This window comes from Sturnus vulgaris, chromosome 16 (assembly GCF_052056855.1).
Source record: "Sturnus vulgaris isolate bStuVul1 chromosome 16, bStuVul1.hap1, whole genome shotgun sequence".
Classification (NCBI taxonomy): Eukaryota; Metazoa; Chordata; class Aves; order Passeriformes; family Sturnidae; genus Sturnus; species Sturnus vulgaris.
The window spans coordinates 14802372-14826377 of NC_142258.1; the positions used below are offsets into that span (position 1 = coordinate 14802372).

The window sequence follows — 24006 nt, forward strand, 5'->3', positions numbered from 1 at the left end:
TCTAGTCACGTGACAGGCGATAGCGCGCCGTTGATTGGCTGCGGCCGCGCGGGACGGTTGAGCCGGCGGCGCGCGCCATGGCGGCAGGTGGGGGGGCGGGAGCGCGCGGCGGCCGGGGGCGACAGCGGGGATTGGAGGGGGGACACGGGGTAATGGGGGGACGTGACTGAGCATGGGGGGACACGGGGTAATGGGGGTGTGAGCGGGGATGGGAGGGGACATGACTGAGTATGGGGGGACACGGGGTAATGGGGGTGTGAGCGGGGATGGGAGGGGACATGACTGAGTATGGGGGGACACGGGGTAATGGGGGTGTGAGCGGGGATGGGAGGGGACATGACTGAGTATGGGGGGACACGGGGTAATGGGAGTGTGAGCGGGGATGGGGGGACATGACTGAACATGGGGGGGACACGGGGTAATGGGACGACATGACTGAGCATGGGAGGGACACGGGCTAATGGTGTGAGCGAGAATGGGGGGGACATGACTGAGAGTGGGGGAGGCATGGCATAATCACGGGGCTGCCGGGCATGGGGGGGACGCGGAGCGTCAGTGGGGATGGGGGAACCGAGGCATCACCGGCTGTGAGAGTTCGGAGCGCGGGGATGCCGGGAGTGTCACCACGGATGGGGCAGTTCTGGAGGGGTTCGGGGCACACGGGTAACGGGGGCATCACCGGGAGGAGAGGTGGGCTCCGGGCACGGGGTTACTGGGGGCTGAGGGATTTGTGGCGTGGTGATAACAGGGATGTCAGTCGTGCTGGGGTTGGTTGGAGGTGGGGCTCAGAGCATGGCAGTAACAGGGTTATCACTGGGGCTCGGGGCACTGTCACCAGGCATGGGGGATTCGGAGTATGGGGGTACTGGGGGTGTCACCGGGCCCAGGCGCGTCGCTGGATCTGAGGGGCTGCATACACTGAGAGACAAGGGTGTCACTGGGCATGGGGTGCTCTGCACATTGGGTTAATGGGGTGCCACCAGGGCTGGGGAGGCTTGGAACATGGAGACACTGGGCTGTCAGCAGGGTGGGAGGACCTGGAACATGGGGTTACCAGGTCTGTCACCATGCTCGGGGCACAGAGACATCACCGGGGCTGCAGGGTCAGGGGTGTGGAGGTGGTGGGGATGTCATTGGGACTGGAGGATCTCAGGGCTTGGAGGTTCCAGGGGCATTCCTGGAGCTGGAGGAGGGGAGTAATGGGATCCTCAGCAGGGCACTGGGGCTTGGGGGTATCACTATGGCTGGGGAGAATTGGGGTAAAGTGATAATGGGGGCATCACCGGGCTTGCATCATGAGGAGGAGACTCAGGACATGCAGATAGTGGGGTGCTAGTGGGGCAGGGGACCTCGGGGCATACAGGGGGTAGTGGGGGGGGGGTCCAGGCTGGGGTTCTGTCCCCCCGATGATCCTGGTGCTGGCAGCCTGGCAGCGTCCCTACCTGAACATCTTCAAGCACTTCCGTGTGGAGGAATGGAAGCGCTCTGCCAAGGAGGGGGATGTGGCCGCCCTCACGGTAACGGGGGCACCGTGGGGAGGGGAGGCACTGCCAAGGCTGGGCAGTGCTGACCCAACCCCATCTTTCCCTGGTTTCCAAAGGACACGAGGCTGAAGGGAACAATCTACCGGATCCGAGGCTCCAACCCGGCCAGCAGCTACCTGCAGCTGCCACGAGCAGGGACACAGTCCCTGGGGCTCACAGGACGCTACCTCTACCTGCTCTTCAGGCCCCTGCCCCGCAAGCACTTCCTCGTGCACCTGGATGTCACCACCGAGGTCCGTGACGCAGGGTGGCCTCTTTAACTGCCATCGTGGCTGGTTGAAGGAGCGGGGATGGCACTGGTGGGCTTTGGGGCTGCAGGATGTGGCTGCTCTTTGCTGCTGGTGGGTCACTCCAGGCTGGAGATAGTTTCCGTCCTGGTGGCATCTCTGCTGGGGCCAGGGGATGTGGAGGGGACTGGAGATAGGGCCACATGCCTTCTTTTCTGCAGCACTTCCCTGCCGAAGCCACCAGGGTGACTAAAGCTCCGTGTGTGTGTGTGTGTCTTCCCAGGAAAACCAGGTGGTTCGCATCTCCTTCTCCAGCCTCTTCAAGGAATTCAAATCCACGGCCACCTGGCTCCAGTTTCCCTTTGTCTGCGGAGCAGCCAGCGAGGGCACGGCCCGGCGGGGTGAGGAGCTGGGGCTGGGCTGGCACATCACCACCAAAATAAATTGTTCAAAAGTAAATTGAGTTCTCAAGTTGGCTCGATGTGTTTGAAGAGAAGCTGTGGCTGCCTCATCCCTGGCAGTGTCCAAGGCCGGGTTGGGTGAGGCGTGGAGCAACCTGGGACAGTGGCAGGCGTCCCTGCCCGTGGCAGGGAGTGGAATGAGGTGGGTTTTAAGGTTATCCCTCCCAGCCCAAAGCATTGCAGCATTTTTATGATAAGAGTGGTGGGCCTGAGCAGCCCCACCTGATCTCTGCAGCCAGATCAGAGCTGTAGCTCCTGGCTAGGCTGTCCCCTATCCCTGTTTTCCCAAACAGTGGGGTGCAGTGTCAAGCCAGGCATGAGTCCATGGAGGTGGTGGGATGCCTGTCTGTCCTTCCCCACCCATGAGCCTACAAGACTTGTTTTCCCATCTCCCACTTGGCACAGGCCTGGTGGGAATGTTGCCTGGTAAATACTTTGTACTGAACCCTGTGAACCTTGTGTCTCCTGTCCAGCAAGATCCATTGCTTAGGCTTTAGTCTTCTTTTTTTCTTTTATGCCAGAGTTGGGATTAAAAGGTTGAGAGATGGAATTTCGTGTTTGGACTCAGATGTTTGTTAATTCTTATCTATGTTACAGTGAGTGCTACAGCACTTCAAGCTAACAAGCTAAAAATGGCAAAATGGTGATCTGTCTTTCTTGTTACAAGGTCTTTTAAGCCCAAGCTGTCCAGTTAAGAACTAACATCTAAATTATTTTTACTTTCCACCCAATAACGAAACACCTGTGACCCACAATGCGGATTTTTCTATCGAATTAAACTTAAGTTCCCACCTAGACCCATGAAGAAGAAACTTCCACCCCAAAACCTCCATCTTGCCCTCTATACACCACTATATTCTAAAACCTCAAATTCCAAATTTTCCACCATGTGACATTACATGCTTCTATTCAAACTACACACCTGTGATCTTAGTTCTATCATTTAATTTTGGAAGCTTTCTCCAAGGCCTCAGGTCAAAAGCAGTTTTTTATTGAGGGTCAGTGCCTGTCAGCACAGAAAGTCTAAAACCCTCAGTTTCAGGGGTTCCAACGAAGATCCATGTCTGTATCCTCTTTCCCACCATCCTTTTCCCACCTGTCCTCTCCTCCCCAGGTGCCCCTGGAGCAGCCCCGGCTGACGTGCGCTGGACGTGCCTGGTGCTGGACCTGCCCTCCATCCTGGCCCTGTACCTGAGCCGCAGGTACAGCCACCTCAGGGGGGTCAAACTCTGCTGCAACCTGCTCGTGAAAAACCTCTGCACCAGCGACCTGCTCTTTGAGCCAGGTGAGGAGCCCAGAGCTCAGGCTGGCCCCTGCTTTCTCCTGAGACCAGCCCAGCCTGGGGGGACCCCATGGGGGTTCAGAGCTGAGTTTGTAGCCCTGGCAGAGCACTGGGCTGCTGGTGCTCTGTGATACCAACAGGAAAAGTACTTGGTACTGCATTAAATTTCTATGCAGGCAGGGACACCTTCCACTGTCCCAGGCTGCTCCAAGCCCTGTCCAACCTGGCCTTGGACACTGCCAGGGATCCAGGGGCAGCCACAGCTTCTCTGGGCACCCTGTGGCAGGGCCTGCCCACCCTCCCAGGGAACAATTCCTTCCCAATATCCCATCCATCCCTGCCCTCTGGCAATGGGAAGCCATTCCCTGTGTCCTGTCCCTCCATGTCCTTGTCCAAAATCCCTCCCCGTCTCTCTTGGCACTGGAAGGAAATCTGGAATGGAATACAGTCTCCCAAACTCTGGAGGAAAGTATCCTCTCATATCTAGCTGTAAATGTGAATGAAAAGAGCAAAGTTAAATATCTTTCTAAGGTTAGAAATTTTTTCAGGGGTAAAAATGAAAGGTGTGATGAAGCCTCAGTTCTGCAAGACTTGTGCTTTTATCTGCTGGAAGTGCATGTGCTTTCTTTGTGTCAAAAATCTTCCAACCTGCTTTTTTTATCCACCTGCTCAGTGTGGCAGAGGTACTTTGGTCAAATCCTTTGTTTTCTGTCTTTCCTTTTTCGTGCTGGAATTCTGTCTGAACTGCCTGGCCTGCTGGGAAGCATCAGTAAGGAAGAAGTTATAAGGGCTGCTTTGAAATTCCTGAAACTTATTGTATCTTTCCTGAAACCTTTCCTGTTTCACTTTCCTAAGTTTAAAAATACATGGAGGAGATAAGACAAGAAAATGGCCAATGAGCCTTAAGAGAAATCATGTGAAACTGCTGAATCAGTGAACAGAAATGACATGAAGCTTGAGCCTGGGGGTTTATAACTGGAATCCAAGGGTTTATGCTCTGGGCTCTTCTTTGGAGGTTGGGAGTTACAGGAATACACCTGTGCAAGGTGGGTTTGTTACAAACCTCAGCCTTTGTTTCTCAGGTGGGAAGTGCTTTGTGCCTGTGTCCCACAGGGAATGTGATTTCAGGCAGCTCCCTGGGCTTGGAGAGCTCACAGGTGTGTGTCCCTGTCCTGCCAGGTGTGACATTGGCTGAGGCCCGGCTCAGTGACCTGTCCTGCCGTGGGGCTGCTCCCATGCCCCGGGAATTGGCCTTCCCTGTACCCAAGGGGGAGAAGTGGCACAACCTCTATGACTACATCAGGTATGGCTGCTCTGATCCCCCTGCAGCTCCCAGACCTCCCCACGCCCCTGGGAAGGGCAGCATGGGCAGTGCAACTTAAGGAATGACAGATCCAGGTGAACCTGGGCTTGGGTAGGTCCCCCCACCTCCTGCATTTAGGTGTTGTTAACAAAGACACCTTAGTGTCATCTGCCTTTGGTACCCCTCTATTTGGAGGACCGTGAGGCAAAAGGGGAGAGATCTTGCAGGAGACAGTGAAGAGGCCTCTGTGCCAGGCTGAGGTACCAAGTGCCAATGCAATATCCCAATGACACGGTGCCTTCCTCTGGTTCTGCTCAGGTTCCCATCTGAGGGGGCTAAACTGCTGCAGAACTCCATCCAGAAGAGTTTCCCAAGTCCTGTGGCAGGTGGGAATGCTGGAGACAATAGGCAAGGCTGTGCCACCCCAGTTGGGTGCCCTGGGTTTCCAAAAGAGCTCGACCTGCTCCTTGTGTTGCCCAGGTGACCAAGTCCTGGAGGAGCCCGGCCGCCCGCAGACCCAGCTGGTGACACTGTCCAGACCAGTCTGTGACCGCCTGTCCCTCATCCCACAGATAACCAGTCCCAAAGCTGTAAGTGTACCTTGGAGGAGGCTGCAGCTCCTTCCTTCCTGCTTCCCATAGAGCTTTTCCTTGCGTCTGTGTCTTAATTTAAGGTGTAGAAGCTGCTTGTTGTCGTTGGCAGCTGTTCCAGGCACTGTCTGGTGACCAGAGCCCTGCAGTTTGGGGGTTCAGTTCAGCAGCACAGAGACAGGAGATGTGCCAAGTATCTCGAAATCTCCAGACATCCGTCTTCCCTGTCTCTGTGGAGGCAGCAGATCGGTGTGTCTTCAAATCATAGATAAGGAAGTGAGGTCTGGAGACTAAGGAATGTGATCAGTGCCCTCAGGGAGCAGAGCAGTGTGTGGAGCTGGGATTGCTGGGGCTGCAGGCAGCTGCCCTCATCTTGGTTTCCCCTTCCCCACTGGGGGTGATGTGGGAGCTGGTGTCCAGACTGGCTTGCCAGAGTGGTGGAGAGTGTTGGGAGAGGGACTGGGGGAAGCCATCCTCATGCTGTGGAGAGAGAGAAACTGAGGAGCACAACCTCTCTTATTAGAAGGTGTCCAAAGGATGGCTGTGAGGATGGTGAAGGGTCTAGAGGGGAAGACTGAGAGGTGCAGCAGTCACTTGGTTTAATCAGATGGAGAGAAAGAGACTGAGGTCAGACCTTGTCAGGGGCTACAGCTCTGATCTCTGCTCTCTGTGACAGGGATAGGAACCAGGGAACAGCTGGAGCTGTGTCAGGGGAGGTTTTAATGGATATTAGATAAAGGTTCTTCCCTCAAAGGGTGGTCAGGCACTGACCAGTCTCCCCAGGGCAGTGGCAGGCCTGCCAGAGCTCCTCGAGTATTTAGACAAGGCTCTGGTTTGCTGTCTGGAGGTGGTGAGCTGTGCACAGACAATACTGGGAGCATAAGGAGAGCAGCTGGTTAACGACCTGGCCAAGCCAGGTACTCACGGGGCTGCTCTCCCTCCACATCTTTTCGTCCTTGTTTGTGTTGCTGTGAAGAGCCCTCAGGACAGACGTGGGTGCCTCCCTGTCCCTGCCCCTGTGCAGGTGGAGGGCACTGGCAGGAGAACTGAGCTCTGTCTGAGGCTTTCCTCATTCTCAGGTGCCACATCGGTGTCCTGTGGTCACGAAAAGCATCCCTGAGCTTCACCTGGCAGTGCCAGGGCCTCCGAGAGCTGTGCCTGCTGGAGACCCCATGCTGGACGAGAAGCAGAGGCTGCACAGTGCAGGGGACATGGGGCAGCCAGTGCCACTCAGTGATGGTGGCATCCACGTCTACGCTCATCAGAGGGGGAGGAGACAGACAACCCGACCTGTCCCTGGCTCAGAGGAGGTGCGTGAGGTCTGCAGGGTCACAAGGTGGCTTTGGGGTGTTTATTTCTAATGAAGGGAGAGAGGGAACACAAGCTTCACACTGGTGTTTCAGTTCAACTTACAGAATCCAAAATACCTTTTTCTGATGAGCAGTTCTTCCCACCAGCACCCTACTTGCCTTGACAGAGGGACCCTGAGTTCAAATGTGCTGACCTTAAGCCACAGGTTTGCCCAGGTGTATACAGGAAGGGCTCTGGGCCTTATGCCATCCCACAGGTGAGCCCCAGCCTGTATGACAGCCCTGGAAGTGTCCAAGGCCAGGTTAGACAGGGCTTGGAGCAGCCTGGGCTATTAGAAGGTGTCCCTGTCTGTGGCCAGAGGGGTGGAAGTGGATGGACTTTAGGGTTCCTTCCAACCCAGACCAATCTGGGATTCTCAGAGTGACTCCAGGTCTCTGGGCATCACTGGGGCTAGGTGGGAGAGCTCCTTAACTCAGAAACCCCAGCTCCTCCTGCTGCCAGCTTTGACTCTGCTGGGTTAAATGCTTAAAGTTGTCCCTTCTGACAGGAGAAACCCAGAGGTGCCTCTGTGCTTCAGAGAGAGCCCCATGGAGGAGGACCCCAGCTTGGTTCTAAGCATGATGGTGCTGTCTGGTTTTCTTTTCCAGGGGCTTGTACCAGATCCCATCCTGAAGCTGAGAACAATTATTGGTTTTGGAGGATGCAGCACCAAATGGGTCAGTGGCTTGGATGATCTGGGGAGTTGATCTGTCATTGTGTGGCCAGGATATGGATGTTTTGGAAGTGTGAAATGCAGCTGAGTGTGGCACTGCCTGATGTGGAAAATGATCCCAACGTGGGTGGGCCTGAGCATCTGTGGCAGCTGTTCTGCTGTTAGGATGGTGAATTTAAAATTATGGGGCCCATTAGGCAGAATCATAGGATTGAAAACTCTCTAAAGACATCAATTCCAGTTGGTTTTCCCAGGATTCCCAGGCCCACCACTGACCCATGTCCTCAAGTGCCACATCTACATGTCTTTCAAATCCCTCCAGGGATGGTGACTCCACCACTGCCCTGGGCAGCTGTGCCAGTGCCTGACCACTGTTTCTGTGAAGAAGTTTTCCCAGTATCCAGCCTAAACCTTCCCTGGCACTTGAGGCCATTTCCTCTTGTCCTGTCCCTGTTCCTTGGGAACAGAGCCTGACCCTCACCTGGCTGCTTCCTCCTGTCAGGGAGTTGTGCAGAGCCAGAAGGTCCAGGCTGAGGCCCCTAAGCTGCTTCTCATCAGACCTGTGCTCCAGACCACTCACTAAATTTCATATCTTTTTAACACATTAAAACTGGTGCTGCTTGGTGGAGGCTGGAAAGGAAGGGGCTGTGTTTTGGATTGTTTCTATGGCACACTGGGCCTTGCTTGTGGTCTGTGTTAGGGTAAAGGAAGGCTTGTTTTGGTTCAGTCAGTTCAAGGCTCTGCCAGCAATGTTTTCCTTGGATCTGCTGTTCAATGGGAAGAGACCTTGAAGTCCATCCCATTCCATCCTCTGCCATAGGCTCCCACTAGCCCAGGTTGTTCCAAACCCCATCCAGCCTGGCCTTGAACCCTTGCAGGGCTGGGGAAGCACTCTGTGCCTGGGCTGTGGGGCAGTTCTGGAGCTGTGTCCCCCCTGTCTGGGTGCTGCAGGCTCTGTGGACACAGGACAGCACGGCCGTGGTGTACCCCTGCCACGCCGTCATCGTCGCCCTGCTCCTCAAGACTGGCGAGCAGAGGTTCTTCCTTGGCCACACAGACAAGGTGAGTGTAGCCCTTGGTGCCCTGGTGCCAGCCCTGTCGTGGCACCCCGGAGCCAGCTCCTCTCTCGGTGCTTCCCGCAGGTGTCGGCGCTGGCGTTCAGCGGGAGCGGCGCCTTGCTGGCCTCGGCACAGGCCGGGCCCCGCAGCGTGGGGCGCCTCTGGGACTTCCCCACGGCATCCTGCCTCTGCCTCTTCAAAACCTACCTGCAGTCCCTGGTGTCCCTCAGGTGTGTGCTCAGCACTGCAGCACAGCAGCTTTTCCGTGCTATTGCTGCGTGATAAAGCAGGGATGAATTACGGCTGCCTGTGTTGTCACCAACCCTGCTGGCAGCTGGCCTGGATGTGCTGCCAGCTCTCTGCTGAGCTTATCCCTCAGGTCTTGCTGTCTCCCCATCCTCACAACTTGTCCCCTTTTATGCCCTGTGAGGATGAACCCAGGGTACAAGGAGCTGTTTTTCACCAGGTCTCTCTTCTTGCAGCTTTTCCCACAGTGGAGCTGTTCTGTGTGGTGTTGGGAAGGATGTGCACAGCAAAACGGTGAGAGCTGACCCTGGGGCTGGGAGGTTTCCCTGAGAGAGCTGTTCTCCCAGATTCTGTAGTTATTTTCCAGGCAAACCTCTGCTCTTGGCTTTCCTAGGCATGTTCTTGGGGGACATAATTTTCTCTGCCCAGAGACTACTTCCCCTCTGCCTGATGCTTGTGGGTGTTCCTCAGCTGCAAGTGAACAAATCCTTTTGGAAGTAGCTGGAGAGACCTGCTGGGGTTGTGCTTTGGGGCTGTTGTATCCCTGGAGTGGTCCCAGCTAGGACCCAGGCAGGGTGATGGGGTTATACCTTTATTTTAATAGCATTTAGGGCAAGATGTGAGGTGAAATCTTCCAGCTCCAGGCATCACTGTGGGAAGGGATGCCGGGCAGTGGAGCTGCTGCCCAGCTTTGTAGCTGGGGATGACGCAGATCCCACGTGTAGCAGTCAAAAAATAAACTTGTTCCATGGGACTGGAGGTTTTGTTTTGTCAGTGGAACTGTTTTTCATCCACTGTTTTCATCCTTTAGTGACGACCATCAGCAATTAGCTGTGCCATCACTAAGTGAAGGAAAAACCACACAGTGCTCTGTGTTTCTCCCAGCGTGTGGCAGTGTGGGAGCTGGGGAGGTGGGATCAATGGGGTGAAAGCACGGTGGGAGAATGGGGGTGCTGGGGGAATACCTGTCCCAGGATGATGCCTCAGCCCATCCCAGCCTCTGAGGTGATGCTGGGTTTGGTTTTAACACTGTGCTGGAATGCAGAGCACCCGCCCCTTTGCTTTAGGTAGAGGGTTTGACTCTTGCCCCTGGTGATGGGCACTGAGGGCACACAGGCCTGCACTGAGCAGTGGACACGAGCTGCCTCCCACCCCCTCAGCCCTGGGACAGCTCCTGTATCCCAGCAGGCAGAGTTCCCACTGCTCTGTGGATTTTCTTTCCAAGTCTGAACCCTGTTGCCAGGCAGCCCTGGGATTTAGAATCTCTAATTATGGATTGCAGACAAGGATATTGCCATGAAGCTTTACAAAGCTGTTGGACTCTCCTAAGCCCTCTGTGCAATGGGTTTTATTTCCCTGCATCAGCTCTGTTATCAATACTTCATGCCCAGCTCTGGAGCAGCTGCTGGAGGAAAAGCTCGTGTGCTGCCAAGGTTTTGAGCAGCTCTCCCATTGTATTTTCTTGCTTCAGATGGTGGTGGTGTGGAACACTGCTCAGGTGACCCGTGGTGGAGGTGTGACTGTGCTGGCCAAAGCACACACAGATGTGGACATCCAGGCCATGAAGATTGCTTTCTTTGATGATACCAGGTAGTGTGCCAGGAAAAGAAATTGAAAATATTGATTCTTAGATATTGGGAAGAAATTGTTCCCTGTGAGGGTGGGGCACAGGGTACCCAGAGAAGCTGTGGCTGTCCCATATCTGGAAGTCTCCAAGGCCAGGTTGGTCAGGGCTTGGAACAATCTGGGATAGTGGAAAGCGTCCCTACTCATGACACGAGATGAGCTTTTAAGGTCTCTACATCCCAAACCACTTTTATTCGATAACTCTGGCATGGCTGGGGGGATTTGTGGTGCTGCAGCCATCTGGTTGTTATTGCTGTTCTCAGTCCTTGCTGTCAGCAGCCCTTGGGACACTGCCCGTCCCTCAGGGGCTGGGGAGCTGTGCCCTGGTGCTCAGGCCGTGTCTCTGGGACAGGATGGTGTCGTGTGGCCGGGACAACATCAGGCTGTGGCGAGTGCGGAGCGGGGCCCTGCGCTCGTGTCCCGTCACGCTGGGCGAGTACCATTCCCTGGACTTTACCGACCTGGCCTTCCAGGAGGGGCCTGGGCCCGAGCAGGAGCCGGAGAACCGCGTGCTGTAAGGGCCTGGAACTGTCCCTATCCCTGTCCCCTGTCCCGGGCAGCCCAGCAGGAGGGAGCTCTGCACCTCTCCCTGCTTAGCATTCACCTTCCCCTCAACCACGGAGCTTTGCTGAGCTTCTCCCTCAAAATGCAGCTGCCTTCTGGAGCTGGGAGAGGCTCTCCCCACTCAGTACGTGTCACCTCCCAAAAGAGATTTGGTTCCTTGCAGAGCAGCCTCTTTCCTCTTGTCATGCTGCTGTTCTGCCATATTTAGTGACTCTCTCCCCACCTGAAGCTCTGCTGGATTCCTGGGTCAGCAGGAGGAGCCTGGTACACATCCTCTTGCATACAGACACACTTTGTTGTTTTATTTTAATCATCAAAGCCAGACCTTTGTTGCCACCCCATGCTGTCCCACAAAGGCAGAGCTGTCAGCTCAGCCAGCCTATGGCAGAGGGAGGCTCCTTTTGGAGTTTATGGCAAGCTTTTCTCTCTTTTGCTAATTTCTGTTCCTAAGGGTCAGGAAACCAAATAAGAAATTCTGACTTCTTTGGGGGTGTGTGGAAAACTTGGACACCTTGTTGACCTCTTATACTACTTGTGAGCCAGGATTGCTTTACACAAACCAGTTGAACCAAGGTAAACCAAGGTAGATTTTTACTAAAAGAAGGCTCTCCTGTTTTGATTTTTACAGCTTTGTGTGCAGCAGGAGTGGCCACGTGCTGGAGGTGGACTACAAGAATGTTTGTGTGCGGAGTGCACGGCGCCTGCTGCCTGCACAGCCCCGGGGGGACGGGGAGGAGCAGGCAGGGAGCAGCTCAGGTGAGAGCAGGAGCAGGCAGGGAAGAGCTCAGGTGGGAGCACCTGCAGGCAGGGAGCAGCTCAGGTGAGAGCAGGAGCAGGCAGGGAGAGGGGGAAAACAACCAGAGACCACCTCCACCACCGTTGGGGGTCAGAAATCTGCTCAAACCAACTAGTTCTTTACCTACTGCTGAAGGATTATTTTGGGGTTGATTAGATCATTGCTATTTGCCTCTTAAGGACTGCAAATAATCTTCCTTAGTACAGCAAAGTATCGTTTTAAGAAAGATTTTAGCATTTTAAATGCTGATTGCACTTTCAGAGAAACACTACTTTTAGAAACATGAGACAAGGTCTTCATTTGCTGATGGGAGGCTTAATGGAGAGATGGAAAAAGAACTAAGATTAACGAAGAAGATGAATTTGGGGATTTTTTCATTATTCAGCTGGTGCAGAGCGTTCGGGGAATCTTTGTTGCTCTACATTAAGTAGACCAACTTTCAGCTCTTCCATTAACTTGAACAGCAGGAAGAATTCACTTTCAAGTGTGATTGCTCTGATATCTTAAAACTTAGTGCATAGTTTGCTTTGCAAATTGAGCTAATTAATCTATAATGTGGCCTTTGAGTTCTTTGCAGTTCTCACTTCAGGGGCAAGAAAGGGCCCAAAAGGAGATTAAACAAATCCTTCGTGCCTCCTGGTCTCAGTGCTAGCTCTAACTTATGGCCTTTATACCTAAATTTAGGTTAGATATTGGGGAAAAATTCTTGACTGGAAGTGTGATAAGGCATTGGAACAAGCTGCCCATTCTATCCCTGGAAATGTTCAAAAAGCCTGTGGATGGGCACTTGGGGACATGGGCTGGTGGTGAGACAATGAGGTTTTCCAACCTTAATGATTCTGTGAATCAAAAACTCCCAGTTTGTGGATCTGTATCTCCCTTCTGCAGAGAGGCTTTGGGACATGGCAGTGAAAGGGTTTGTACCTCAGGCAGTTAATCTGGGATAGCCTTTGCTATAGGATCCTGTTTGAGGCAAAATATGACAGGGGTAGGAATTTTCTGTGCCTGGCAAGAGTTTCACAATGGTAAAGAGGAGTTTGGAGCCCTCGGAAGGGCTGGCTGGGACCCTTCAGCCTGTTCTGCCAGTCACTGTGGGGCTGCTGCATCCTCCTCAGGCTCCAGCTGGGAGTGGGTGGACTACCAGACTCAGCTATTGGATGGGCCCCCCCTCTCAGGTTGAGTTTTCTTGTTTCACCTGTATAAGGAGGTGTTGTTTTTCGGGTTTCCAGGCCCTGGCATTGCTATAAACAGTATCAGCATGTCCTTGACCTTTTGTGCCACTGGATCAGAGGATGGCTACATGAGGCTGTGGCTACTTGACTTCTCAGCTGCTGTCTTAGAAGCAGGTGAGTAGAAGTGGGAGTGGTGCTTCTGAGTTCCACATCTCCTGCTGCAGATCCAGAGCTCCACAGCTCCCACAGCAATCCTCAGCAGTGAGGGCTGTGTTGTGTGTGCTGCCTCCAGGGCTGGCTGGCTTGCAAGTCTTCAGTGGCAATTATTCATGTTTATTGTTGTAACTCATAGGAGAAAGGCAGGATCTCCTGGGAGAGAACAGACTTTCCATCTTGATTTCTGTGCCCTTCTAGCCACAGCTCATCTGTCCATGAAAAATTAGGGAAGAAGTTGAGCAGTTCTTGATTGTTTTTGAAACAATCACCATTGCAGCAGAGCCCGGGGATGTTAGGAAGGGCAGACACTAATCTCTCTAATCTGTCACTAAACTCACACCTGCAAGCATTCAGTCTTCAGATCGTGGGCTGCTCATTGCTTTCCTAAATGTGGATCTGCAGCTATGTTCCAGCTTCTGCTTTCCCAGAGGATTTGCTGACTTCTGTGTCTTTCCCCAGAGCATGAGGCTTCAGTGAGTTCTGTCTGTATCAGCCCAGACAGCCGCAAAGTCCTGTCCACGACAGCTTCGGGGAATCTGGGCTACCTGGATATCCAGGCCCAGGACTACAACACGCTGATGCGCTCTCACAAGGACTCTGTGCTGGGGTTTTCAGTGGAAGGGAAGTGGAAGCAGATAGCAACAGTGTCCCAGGACAACACCATCCGAGTGTGGGACCTCGCCTCCAGGCAGCAGGTGGGTGAGACAAGAGGCAGGTGGTGTCTCCTGTTTATTAAGAGTCTCTGTTTGATCCAATTATCAAAGCCCCACAGTTCAGGAGCCCTTCCTGAAGCATGAGGGATACTGTGGGCAAGAGTCCTTTTGGAAGTACAGAGTTCTGAGGTATTGTTAGACAAAACTATTTCCTTTTCCTGTATCTTTTGAAGGCTGCTTTTTAGCACAAACATAACACCTAAGGGCTTTATCTAAATGCCCAAAGACCCAGGACCTCACTGGACTTTAGATCCATCCAGGCAGGAGCAGGGACATGCTCATGGTGAAGATGTGAGGCTGAGCAGTTGTTGGGTCCAGCTGCAGCTCCAGTCTTCTCCAGCTTCATGCCCATGGTGTCTCTTCCCTGCAGCTGTATGACTTTTCAGCTGCAGAGGAAACTCCATGTACTGTGGCCTTCCACCCTTTCTGGAAGATCCTGGCCTGTGGCTTCGACAGCGGGGTGGTGCGGACCTTCAGCCTGGCTGCCTCTGATCTCCTGCTGGAGCTCAGGTGAGTGAAGTGGGAGCTACACAGGGTCTAACTGGGTGTCCTGGTGATGAGACAGAGCCACAGTGACAATCATGGAGCTCCACCAGCCTCAGGTGCCAGCTGGATGGGCTTGGGGCAGATCTTGCTGTGCCGAGGCTCTGGGTGGTGAAAGCCTTAGGGCTTTGTGACCTCTCAGTGGACAGGAGTAGGAAAGAGCTTGTCCTAGAGAGCAGCTGGGCAGGGAGCCCTTGTGAGCCTCAGTGTGGGATTTGGAGGATGCTCCAAAGGGAGAGGGAGCAGTTCCATGCAGGCTGCAGCACTGCACTTGCTGCTCAGTTTTCTGACAAGTTGGAGTGTTGGCTGGGCTGCCACAGAGGTGAGCACAGTGGAGTCCTGCTGTCTTCCTGGTTAATTCATTCTCTTGGGTTCTTCACCATGTTACATTCAACATCACCACTGTTCCCTCTGTCTGTGATTCCTTTTTCTCTTCCCTTTTTCCATGTTTTCTGCCCTCTTTCAGGCAGCACCGCACTGCGATCACTGGGCTGACTTTCTCTCCAGATGGCAATTTGATGTTCAGCTCCTCCTTGCAGGGAACTCTGGCTCTGTACAGCTTGGCAGCACGGAAAACCCAGGTTCTGAGAGTTCTGGGTAAGACTCTAGGCTTGGGGTTTTCTTTCTTCTTTTTTTGAATTAGCACAGACATCCTGACACCAAACCAACCCAAACTCAGCCTGTTTGGAGTGGTATTTCCCAATGAACCTTCTGAGCTTTGTTCTTTCCCCCTGCACTGGGCATTGCTGAGGCTCCTCCAGTCCTGGGGTCAGTTCTGGACCCTCACAACACTGAGGGGCTGGAGCGTGTCCAGGGAAGGGAACAGAGCTGGGGAAGGGGCTGGAGCACCAGGACAGGCTGAGAGAGCTGGGAAAGGGGCTCAGCCTGGAGAAAAGGAGACTCGGGGGGGAACCTTCTGGATCTGCACAACTCCCTGACAGGAGGGGACAGCTGTGGGGGATGAACTCTGCTCCCAGGGAACAGGGACAGGACAAGGGGAAATGGCCTCAAGTGCAGGGGAGGCTTAGATTTGATCATGGGAAAATTTCTTCATGGCAAGGGTGGTCAGGCCCTGGCACAGCTGCCCAGGGCAGTGGTGGAGTCACCATCCCTGGAAGGATTTGAAAGACATGTGGATGTGGCACCTGGGGACATGGGTTAGTGGACTTGATGATCTTAGAGGACTTTCCCAGCCTTAATGATTCTGTGATTTCTGTTTGTACTTTCTGTGTGAGCAAACCCCAGTGACTGCCAGCACTTCCGTACCTGTCCTGGTTCAAACCCTCTCATCCTGCTGGTGTCATGATTTCATGAATGTGCTGGGGTCACAGAGATTTATTCATGCCTAAGCCCTGACTCTTTCCATTCTGTGCATGTGCAGTTTAATTTGTTTGAAGTGGATTGTTGCCCTAATCCTGCCTGCAGCAGAGTTGCTCTGTGCTGGTGAATGGAGCTGGTGGAGAGCTGGAGGCAGGGCAAGGGCAAGGCAGTTTGAAAAATTAGTGTCACATTTATTGTACACTTTGGAAATGAGTTGTGACAGCACAAGCTTGGGCAGGGAAAGGGAACTTTGATTTTTTATACAGTGCAATATTGCACAAAGAGGAGGAACCTGCCCCAGGAAGTGTGCAGGAGAAGGAACAGGGGTTGGAGGAATCGGGGAATTCATCCAAAATCAGCCAGGTTTGGTGTCAGTGCTGCAGCTGGACCTTCACGTGGTGACTCTGCTCTGAAACTGTGTTTGCTGCCTGGTCACGTTCCAGGGACAAAACAGTGGAATTATGGTCATGGAATAAATACAGAGAATTGCTGTAATTTCTGTCATTTTCAGACCTCTGGGTCTCTCTGCCCTCTGGACTGACATCAGTGTGGTGGTGACCTCATTCTGCTCTGGGTTCAGACATCCAGGCTGCAGCCGAGATCTTGCAGAGTTCCTCTTCTAACACTAAAAAATAAGCCCTAAAATCAATTTTATTCCTTTGACTTTGTTCTGCTCTCCTTGAAAATGCTGCTTGTTCACTCAGGCAGCAAGCTGTGCATCTCAACCTTATTTTGAGGTGGTTCACTGCACATTGGGTGTATAAGTAAAATTTGTAGCATCTCCTACAGTACAGGTTGCTTTTTTCTCAGGCTGCTGGAGAAGCTGCAGCTGCTGCTCAGCAGCACCATCAGAGTGGGCTTTGCTCCTCCTCACTTTCTTGCTGTGTCCCCCAGGCAATGTGGTGGCCAGGGATGCTGGCAGTGGTGTGAACACTCTGGTGGTCAGTGGGGACAGTCGCCTGCTGGCCTTTGTGGGGCCCTCCAAGTACGTCGTGACAGTGATGGAGGCCTGCTCACTCGATGAGGTACCCAGCAGACTCCTCTTGCTCCTTCCAGGGATGTCCCCTGGAAGCTCCACAGGCAGCATCCAGAGAGGTGGATCAGGGCATGGGGCCTGCTGACAGTGAGCTCCCTGTTTTCCCTTCTGTGAGACTGAAATAACAAATTCAAGGTTTCTTCTCCTCTGGTTTCATTCCCCTCTAGAAAGATAATTTGGAGAGGTGCTGTGGAGACTGTCAGCTCTCAGCTCTCTCTTGATCTGCTCTCCTGGGCATCACCTGGACCTGCAGCCCCTCGTTAAGTGGGAAGGGAAGGGTCCAGGGGACTCCACAGCCTCGTGTTAGGAGCACGGGAGCAATCCTGAGGCTCCTGCAGTGGTTGTTGAGTGGCTCTTTGTTCCACAGCTGCTGAGGGTGGACATCAGCGTCCTCGACCTGCACAGCACCTGCACTGTGTTGGACTCTGCAGTGAAGGTCTGCTTTGGCCCTATGCTTCAGGGTGAGCTCCTGGTATCCACTTCTTCCAATAAAATCCTTGTGCTTGATGCAAAAACCGGACGACTGGTGCGAGAGGTAGGACACTGAAATTCATCTATGAGGTCTCTCGTGGGGGCTGGGCACTTCATGTCTCTGGGGGAGGTTAAAGGAGAGAAGAACTCCTGGAGCTCACAGGCTTCAGAGAAACACAGGTGGGAAGCCTGCAGCTGTCCCAGTGTGCTTGTGCTCAGGGTGAGCCTGAGCTTGTCCTTGTTTTCTGCACTGTCACACTGCTGTTCTCTTGCTGACGTGTAAATAAGGATATGAACCGGCTCAGCTAAGGCTCCTGGTGCCATTTCTTGTCCTCAGGTGTCCCCTGTGCACAAGCTGACCTGTTCCTCCTTGGCACTGAGCAAGGATGGCCAGTACCTGCTCACTGCTGGTGACAAGGTCATCAAAGTGTGGGACTATCGGATGCGCTTCAACATCAACTTCCAGGTACTGCCCACACAGAGAGGGCAGGGGGTGGTGCTGCACTGCTGAATCCCCAGAGAAGAGAGCAGCAAGTGGGCTCTGTATGACTTTGCTCAGTGTGCCCAGTCCCAGTTTGCCCAGCAGAGAAATGCATCTGTGATCCCACATTGTTACAATGCCTGGCAGTGGGCACAGGCTGGGGCTGCCAGAACACCCCAGTGAGACCCTCTACAAAGGATAGAGATAAGTGATAGCTCTGTGTTAGGGACAGGGCCACGTGGAGAGGAAAATGGCTCACCCAAAACTTCAGAGGCAGGATAAGACTTTGGACTCTTCAGCTTTTGCTTCCGTCCCCAAATGAGTGTGTTGGAGGTTGGCCCCAAGTTGATCAGCCCATAGGTGTGAGAAGTGTAGGTGTGATAGATCCTCTTCTAAACCTTCTGCTGAGGCCTGTAGACCCTGGCTGTGCAGGACAGGGAGTGAGTAACCCCATCCTGCCAGGACAGGAGGTGATGGGGGATTCAAGGCTTGTGCTCTCCCAGGTGTTCATTGGCCACTCAGAGCCCGTGCACCAGGTCGCCTTCACCCCAGACCAAGAGCATGTTATCAGCGTTGGGGATGCCATCTTCCTCTGGGATTTCCTGGCTCCACCTCCAGTCAGGTCATCCCCAGGCAGGTAATGGTGCTGAGCAGTACCTTCCCTGTGTCCCCTTTCCGTGCCCCATCCCTGTGTGACTCCAGTCTCCTCACCTTCCCAGGGCTCATTCCCACACGTCCACTCTGCTGCTGAGGTCAGGTGAGTTTGCCTCTTCCCATGAGTTGTGCTGGCAGCTTTTCCAGAGGGTAGGGATTTGTGGGGGTGAGGGCGTCATGTAGTGGGGGACAAACCAGCTAATTAGCCTTGAAGGACAATCTCAAATTAATTGGCACCCCTCAGTCTGCCTAGGTGGGGCAGCAGCCACTCTGGGCTTTCTGGTAGATTTTCAACTTTTGCCTTCTGTCTTTCTCTGCCTTCCTCTCCTCTGTCTTCTTTCTCCCTCATTGTCCCTGTCTTTCTTAAAACACAGAGAAGTGGCTTCTATGGAAGCTGGAAAACTGAGCTTGGAGGTGTCACCATCCAGAAGGATGAGAGGAGCATGGGGTGCAGGAAATGACACCAGGCCTTTTCCTTTCCCAGACAGCTGCTCTGAGGAGCCCAAGGATGTCCCTGACACCCCTCGGCAGACAGTGCCTGTTCCATCACTGTCCTCCCCTCCGTGTTTGGATACCAGCTCTGTCCACCCAGCAGGATTTCAGAGTAAGAGGAACTGCTTGTGGGAAACGGGAAAATTAACCTCGTTTTAGGAAAAACTTGCCTAGTTCAGCAGCATCCTTGGAGCTGTCCCTACTTGTGATGCCTTCTGGCAGCCTGACAGACCAGTCTGCAATTCCTTCCCCTGAGCTGGGCAAAGCCCAGCGGTGCTGGGGTTCAGCACCCCTTTATCCTCTGCTCTCCTCCACATACTGAGCTGCTGGCACAGCTTCTCTGTGCTGAAAACCTTGTTGGTCATTCCTAATAGGAATTGTCTGCTTTGCCCTCCACCCTAACAGCTGGGCAGGGGAATGCCAGTGCCAGAAGTCAAGGTGTCAGGCACATCTGAAGTGGTCCTGAAGGACATGGATGGCTCTGTCTTCCCACTGATTTTTCTCCCCAGGTACTTTCTCTGAGTCGGACAGGGAGGAGGAAGCAGATCTGCCAGGCAGCAGTGGGAAGGTGGAAAATGGGAACAAAGATGTCTCAGTCCTTGTGGTGGAATCAGATGAGAATGAGGAGCCTGTTGTGAGGCCCAAAGTGAGGCAGGAGAGCCCGAGGTCTCCTGAAAAACCAGCAAACGGTAAATCAGGGGTATTGCCAGTTTGTTTGTACAGAGCTGCGTGGCAGCTTGGTCTATCCCCCAAAACCAATGAAAGATCATTATTGTTACGGGGCAGAGAGACCCAGACATGAGCTCTGAGCTGTGAGGTGAAAGGCAACATGTTCCAACCTTAGGAGTTTTCCCTTGGGCATGACCTTGCAGGGGAAGTCAGTATTGAGGGAAGCTCACATTGATCCCTAAAACTACTCGTTTTTCTGGCTGTTTCCCTGCTGCTGCCTCTGGGCACACCAGAAGCCTCTCTTCAGCCTGGAGCTAGTATCATCTCTGAGTGGCACGTCCCATTAAATCCAGCTGCAATTAAAGCTCCCAATGGCTCTATTAATAGCTGCACAGCCTGGGAGCTGCAGCGGTGTGTGGCGACCTGCCAGGAGCAGGCAGCTGCCAGCGCTCAGCCCCGGCAGGACTTGTTGGAAAGCCTCAGGATAAAACTGCCCTCAGTGCTCCTGCTACAGTCCTGGAGCTGTGGGGCCCGTGGGTTCACAGGGATGCCAGGAGCATGAGGTGTGGGTGTCCCTAGGCTGCTTGCAGTGTGGTGGGGCTGAGTGGGGAAGGAATTGACCCAGAGAATGGCTGGAGCTGTGACAAGGAGGCTCAGGCTGGATATCAGGAAAAGGTTCTTCCCCCAGAGGGTATTGGGCATTGAACAGGCTCCCCAGGGAATGGGCATGGCTGCCAGAGCTCCAGGAACACTTGGATGATGCTCTGAGGCACAGGGCGGGATTGCTGGGCTGTCTGTGCAGGGCCGGGGTTGGACTCATGGTCCTTGTGGGTCCCTTCCCACTTGGGATATGCCACATGTGACACTGCAGTTTGATTTTTGCCTTGTGTGTGTTCACACATGCACAGCACCTGAATATAAGCAAGCCATAGCCTGGGTGCTGCTCCCAAACCCTTCCCAGGACTGTTTTCTCCTTTGTGTGGCAGAACCCAGGAGAGGGACCAAACCTCCCAAGTCCCAGTGGTCCATCCGCCCGGATTCCTACCGGCATTTCACTCCTCGCTTCAAGGCATCAGTGCTCCCCCAGGTGAGAGTTGTGCTGGTTACCAGGTGGAGAACAGGCATTTTGGGGCTGGGGTAGGTGGATTTTCCAAATTCTTTCAATTTTGTTCTCTGTTGGAAAGCAATTTGGGAAATAAACCCCTGGGCTGATGTTCAGTGAGAAATCCTAACATTAATTCCCTGTTCTCCTCTACACGTAACTCTTCACAGACTAGTAAAAAGTGAGTTGTGCACAACTCCTTTGGTATTGCCCAAATTTGCATACATTTTTATTCAAAAGGCATGGAAATGGCATGTGCTATTGAGAGTGAAAGACGAGTGAGCAATGGAGTGATTCATTGTGCTCCCATATTTGCGAGCAGCTGCATTGGCAGAGCAGGCTGGGGAAGGCAAATCCATGGAGTGTAGTGAGGAGAGACACGGCACAGCTCCTGCTCTGTTAATAAACACAGCAGCAATAAAACAGAAACTTAACTCAGCCCTTCCCTAAGCTCTGCTGCTAGTGCTGGGAGAACAGCTACATCCAGATTGCACCCCCAATCCTCTCTTCCGTCCCTCCACCTGGCAGCATTTTTCTCCCAGTTCCCTTCCTATTGAAATATCTGCATCTCCAGTCAGCCAAACCCATGGAACTCTTTCCCAGCGGGATTAGCAGCTGCTCCTCGGCTGGGCATTTGCTGCCAGCCTGTTTTGTGCCCCATCTGAAAGCATCTGTGCCTGGCTGTGCTGGGGCAGTGTCTCTTTTGTTATGGAATATTATTTGTCTCTTCCGTTATGGAATTGTGTGAGCGTTGGCATGGATCTGTGTGGGATGTGTGTTTGAGGACAGTCACTTTTTCCTGTGTGGGTGTTGATGCACCTGACCAGACCATTCTTCCAGAGATTATTTTAAGCCTGTGTCTGTTTTTCTTGCAGAGTTTCTTGTCTCCTCCAGCAGGCAGTGAGGTGCTGAAGCTGAAAGCAGTGATTGGCTACAATGGGAATGGCAGAGGGAATATGGTGTGGAACCCAGATACAGGTACACTAAGAATGCTCTGGAGTGGTGGGATGTGTTGCCAGAGAAGCTGTGGCTGACCCTGTATCCCTGGCAGTGTCCAAGGCCAGGTTGGACAGGACTTGGAGCAGCCTGGGACAGTGGGAGGTGTTCCTGACCATGGCAGGGTTGGAATAAGATGAGTTTTAAGGTCCCTTCCAACCCAGCCCATGAATGATTCTATTCTGTGATTCTAGGGGTACTGAGTGAAGTTATGATCTTCTGACTGTGGGATTGAGATCTTTGCTTGAACACAGGGGTTCTTTGTGTTGGTAAAATCCAGTAGCTCTTTGTTCTTGGCTAGTTTTAGTTGGTGGGGCATACTCAGGCTCCAGTTGTTGAGTGGACAGAGCAGGAGGGAAACTCACAAAGCCCATCCTGCCTCCTTTCTCCAGCTGAAATTATGCCCAGCAGCTCTGCTTTACTCAGGTTAAGGAAAGTGAGATTTCACCCTGCTCCCAACCTGCTGCTGCTGAGCTGCATCAAAGAGTCAGCTTTTACGTATTAATGAATCATAGAATTTTCCACGTGGGCTGTGGTGGGGGCTGTATGTGCAGCCTTTCCATGAAAACATCCCCTCTCCTCCCCCTCCTCTGCCAGGCTTCTTCGCCTACTCCTGTGGCTGCGTCATCGTGGTTGAAGACTTGCACTCGGGGTCCCAGAACCACTGGCTGGGCCACGCCCAGGAGATCTCCACACTCACCCTCAGCCACCATGCCCAGGTAGGAGAGGCTGCTGCTGCCCCAGGTCAGGGCTTGTCCCTGTCACTTTGCAATCCCACAGCCTAAAATCCCGTTTGTCTGTTCCTCCTTCTGCCTGGAGGCTATGGAAGTTATTTTGGAGTCAGCTATCTGTTGTGCTGTCTCAGTGTGGGCTGGAGAATGTCCAGAGAAAGGAACAGAGCTGGGGAAGGGGCTGGAGCACAAGTCTGATGAGGAGCAGCTGGGACAAGGCTCAACCTGGAGAGAAGGAGGCTCAGGTGGGACCTTCTGGGTCTCCACAACTCCCTGACAGGAGGGGGCAGCTGGTGGGGGTCAGGCTCTGCTCCCAGGGAACAGGGACTGTTCAAGTGTTCAAGCTGTGCTAGGGGAGGTTGAGGTTGAACATCAGGAAGAATTTCTCCATGGAAAGGGTTGTCAGGCATTGGAAGAAGCTGCCCAGGAGTGTTGGAATCCCCATCCGTGAAGGTGTCCGAGGAGGAGCTGGATGTGGCATTCAGTGTTCTGGGCTGGGGATCAATCACAGGTTGGACTCGATGATCTTGGAGATCTTTTCCAACTTCAGTGTTTCTGTGATTCTGTAAAGGCTGTTCTCTTCCTCTGGGTGATGCTGCCTTTCCCTTCTGCCATCAGCTGAATGGTTGTTTCTCAGTGAATTCTCCATTTGCCAACCACATCCCTTTAATTTGGGACTGAAAAAACTGTTAAGGCTAACGAGCTTTGTCTAATTACTTACACATTGTTCTGTTAGGTTCTTGCCTCTGCCTCAGGGAAGAAGGATGGAGACTCTCACTGTCAGATCTGCATCTGGAGAACCCAGGATGGGGCCTGCACAGCAGAGCTGTTCCACCATGAGACACAAGTGCAAGCCATGGCATTCTCCTGGGATAACAAGTTCCTTGTCACCATAGGTGAGCATTCCTGTAACAGCAGCTGTAGGTGCAGGAGTGTACCCCAGAGCAGACAGCTCATGGCAGGAGGGTGCAGGAGAGTGCTGTGAGCATCAAATACCTGCCAGATGTGCAGCAGACTCATGAGTAGGAAGCTGTTCCGTGGTATCCTTGGGACAGCAGGGAATGCAGCAGTTACAGCTTTCTTCTCCTGACTCACTGGTGTCCTTAAACCCCTGTAAATGGTTTGTGGTTACTATTTATAGTGTGCAAAGGGAAAAGCCTTCTTCGGGACTTGTTATTGCTGCCTAGATGGACTTGGACAGAAGTAGCCAGGCTCCCAACTGTGAGCCTCCTGCCAGGCAGCCATGCCAGTACAGGATGGATGCTCAAGCTGTCTGTTTTGTTCAGGCAGGGGACATTTAAAGGACAACATGCAATTAGGAAGCTCTTGTTTTGCATGAGAGGGGACCTGTGGAGCAGGCAATACACTCACTCCAGGCTGGTGAGGCTGCCTTTGGGAAGAAGAGCAGGCTTTGCTGGAGAGAAAGGGAGCTTTGTGCTCTTCAGGGAGCAGTGTGGGAGAGAAGCTCTCTTCCTCCAGCTCTGCTCTGGGCTGCAGGGGAAGGAAACGCTGAAAGTCTCCACAGAGCTTGTGGAGCCTGGAAAAGGCAGCAGGAGAGCACTGTCCTCCTGAGATCTCTGGAAGCTTGGGAATTTTGCCATCACTGAGGCCAATGCCTTCTGCTCCCACCCAGCTGTGGTGGCTTCCATGGAGGTCAGCTACCCCCAGCTGGGACCTTGGCAAAGATGAC

At 53.3% G+C, this 24006-nt stretch overlaps 1 protein-coding gene across 13 annotated transcripts in view; it reads left to right on the plus strand.

Moving 5' to 3' along the window:
* Window positions 1-49: 49 nt before the first annotated feature.
* WDR90 (WD repeat domain 90) overlaps window positions 50-24006 on the plus strand; it is a 32618-nt gene continuing 8661 nt past the window's right edge. For 2 of the 13 annotated variants that reach the window (XR_015807270.1, XM_088174638.1), the window contains exons 1-31: window positions 556-690; window positions 1426-1517; window positions 1601-1777; window positions 2055-2172; window positions 3347-3517; window positions 4694-4817; window positions 5136-5203; window positions 5298-5407; window positions 6487-6717; window positions 7366-7434; window positions 8382-8492; window positions 8573-8718; window positions 8971-9028; window positions 10206-10324; window positions 10713-10874; window positions 11553-11680; window positions 12950-13066; window positions 13568-13803; window positions 14192-14331; window positions 14831-14961; window positions 16579-16709; window positions 17088-17255; window positions 17529-17657; window positions 18160-18309; window positions 18392-18429; window positions 18815-18930; window positions 19328-19507; window positions 20474-20574; window positions 21465-21567; window positions 22183-22304; window positions 23053-23212. Coding sequence is in view for 11 of the 13 variants with exons in the window: in XM_088174638.1 (XP_088030764.1) it covers window positions 609-690; window positions 1426-1517; window positions 1601-1777; window positions 2055-2172; window positions 3347-3517; window positions 4694-4817; window positions 5136-5203; window positions 5298-5407; window positions 6487-6717; window positions 7366-7434; window positions 8382-8492; window positions 8573-8718; window positions 8971-9028; window positions 10206-10324; window positions 10713-10874; window positions 11553-11680; window positions 12950-13066; window positions 13568-13803; window positions 14192-14331; window positions 14831-14961; window positions 16579-16709; window positions 17088-17255; window positions 17529-17657; window positions 18160-18309; window positions 18392-18429; window positions 18815-18930; window positions 19328-19507; window positions 20474-20574; window positions 21465-21567; window positions 22183-22304; window positions 23053-23212 (3988 nt within the window). In the remaining 2 variants the exon portion in view is untranslated. Of the gene's footprint in view, window positions 88-516; window positions 691-1359; window positions 1518-1600; window positions 1778-2054; window positions 2173-3346; window positions 3518-4371; window positions 4561-4693; window positions 4818-5135; window positions 5204-5297; window positions 5408-6486; window positions 6718-7365; window positions 7435-8381; window positions 8493-8572; window positions 8719-8970; window positions 9029-10205; window positions 10325-10712; window positions 10875-11552; window positions 11681-12949; window positions 13067-13567; window positions 13804-14191; window positions 14332-14830; window positions 14962-16578; window positions 16710-17087; window positions 17256-17528; window positions 17658-18159; window positions 18310-18391; window positions 18430-18810; window positions 18931-19327; window positions 19508-20473; window positions 20575-21464; window positions 21568-22182; window positions 22305-23052; window positions 23213-24006 lie in introns of those variants that run through there. The other 11 variants (XR_015807269.1, XM_088174629.1, XM_088174634.1 and 8 more) reach the window with 10 other exon arrangements.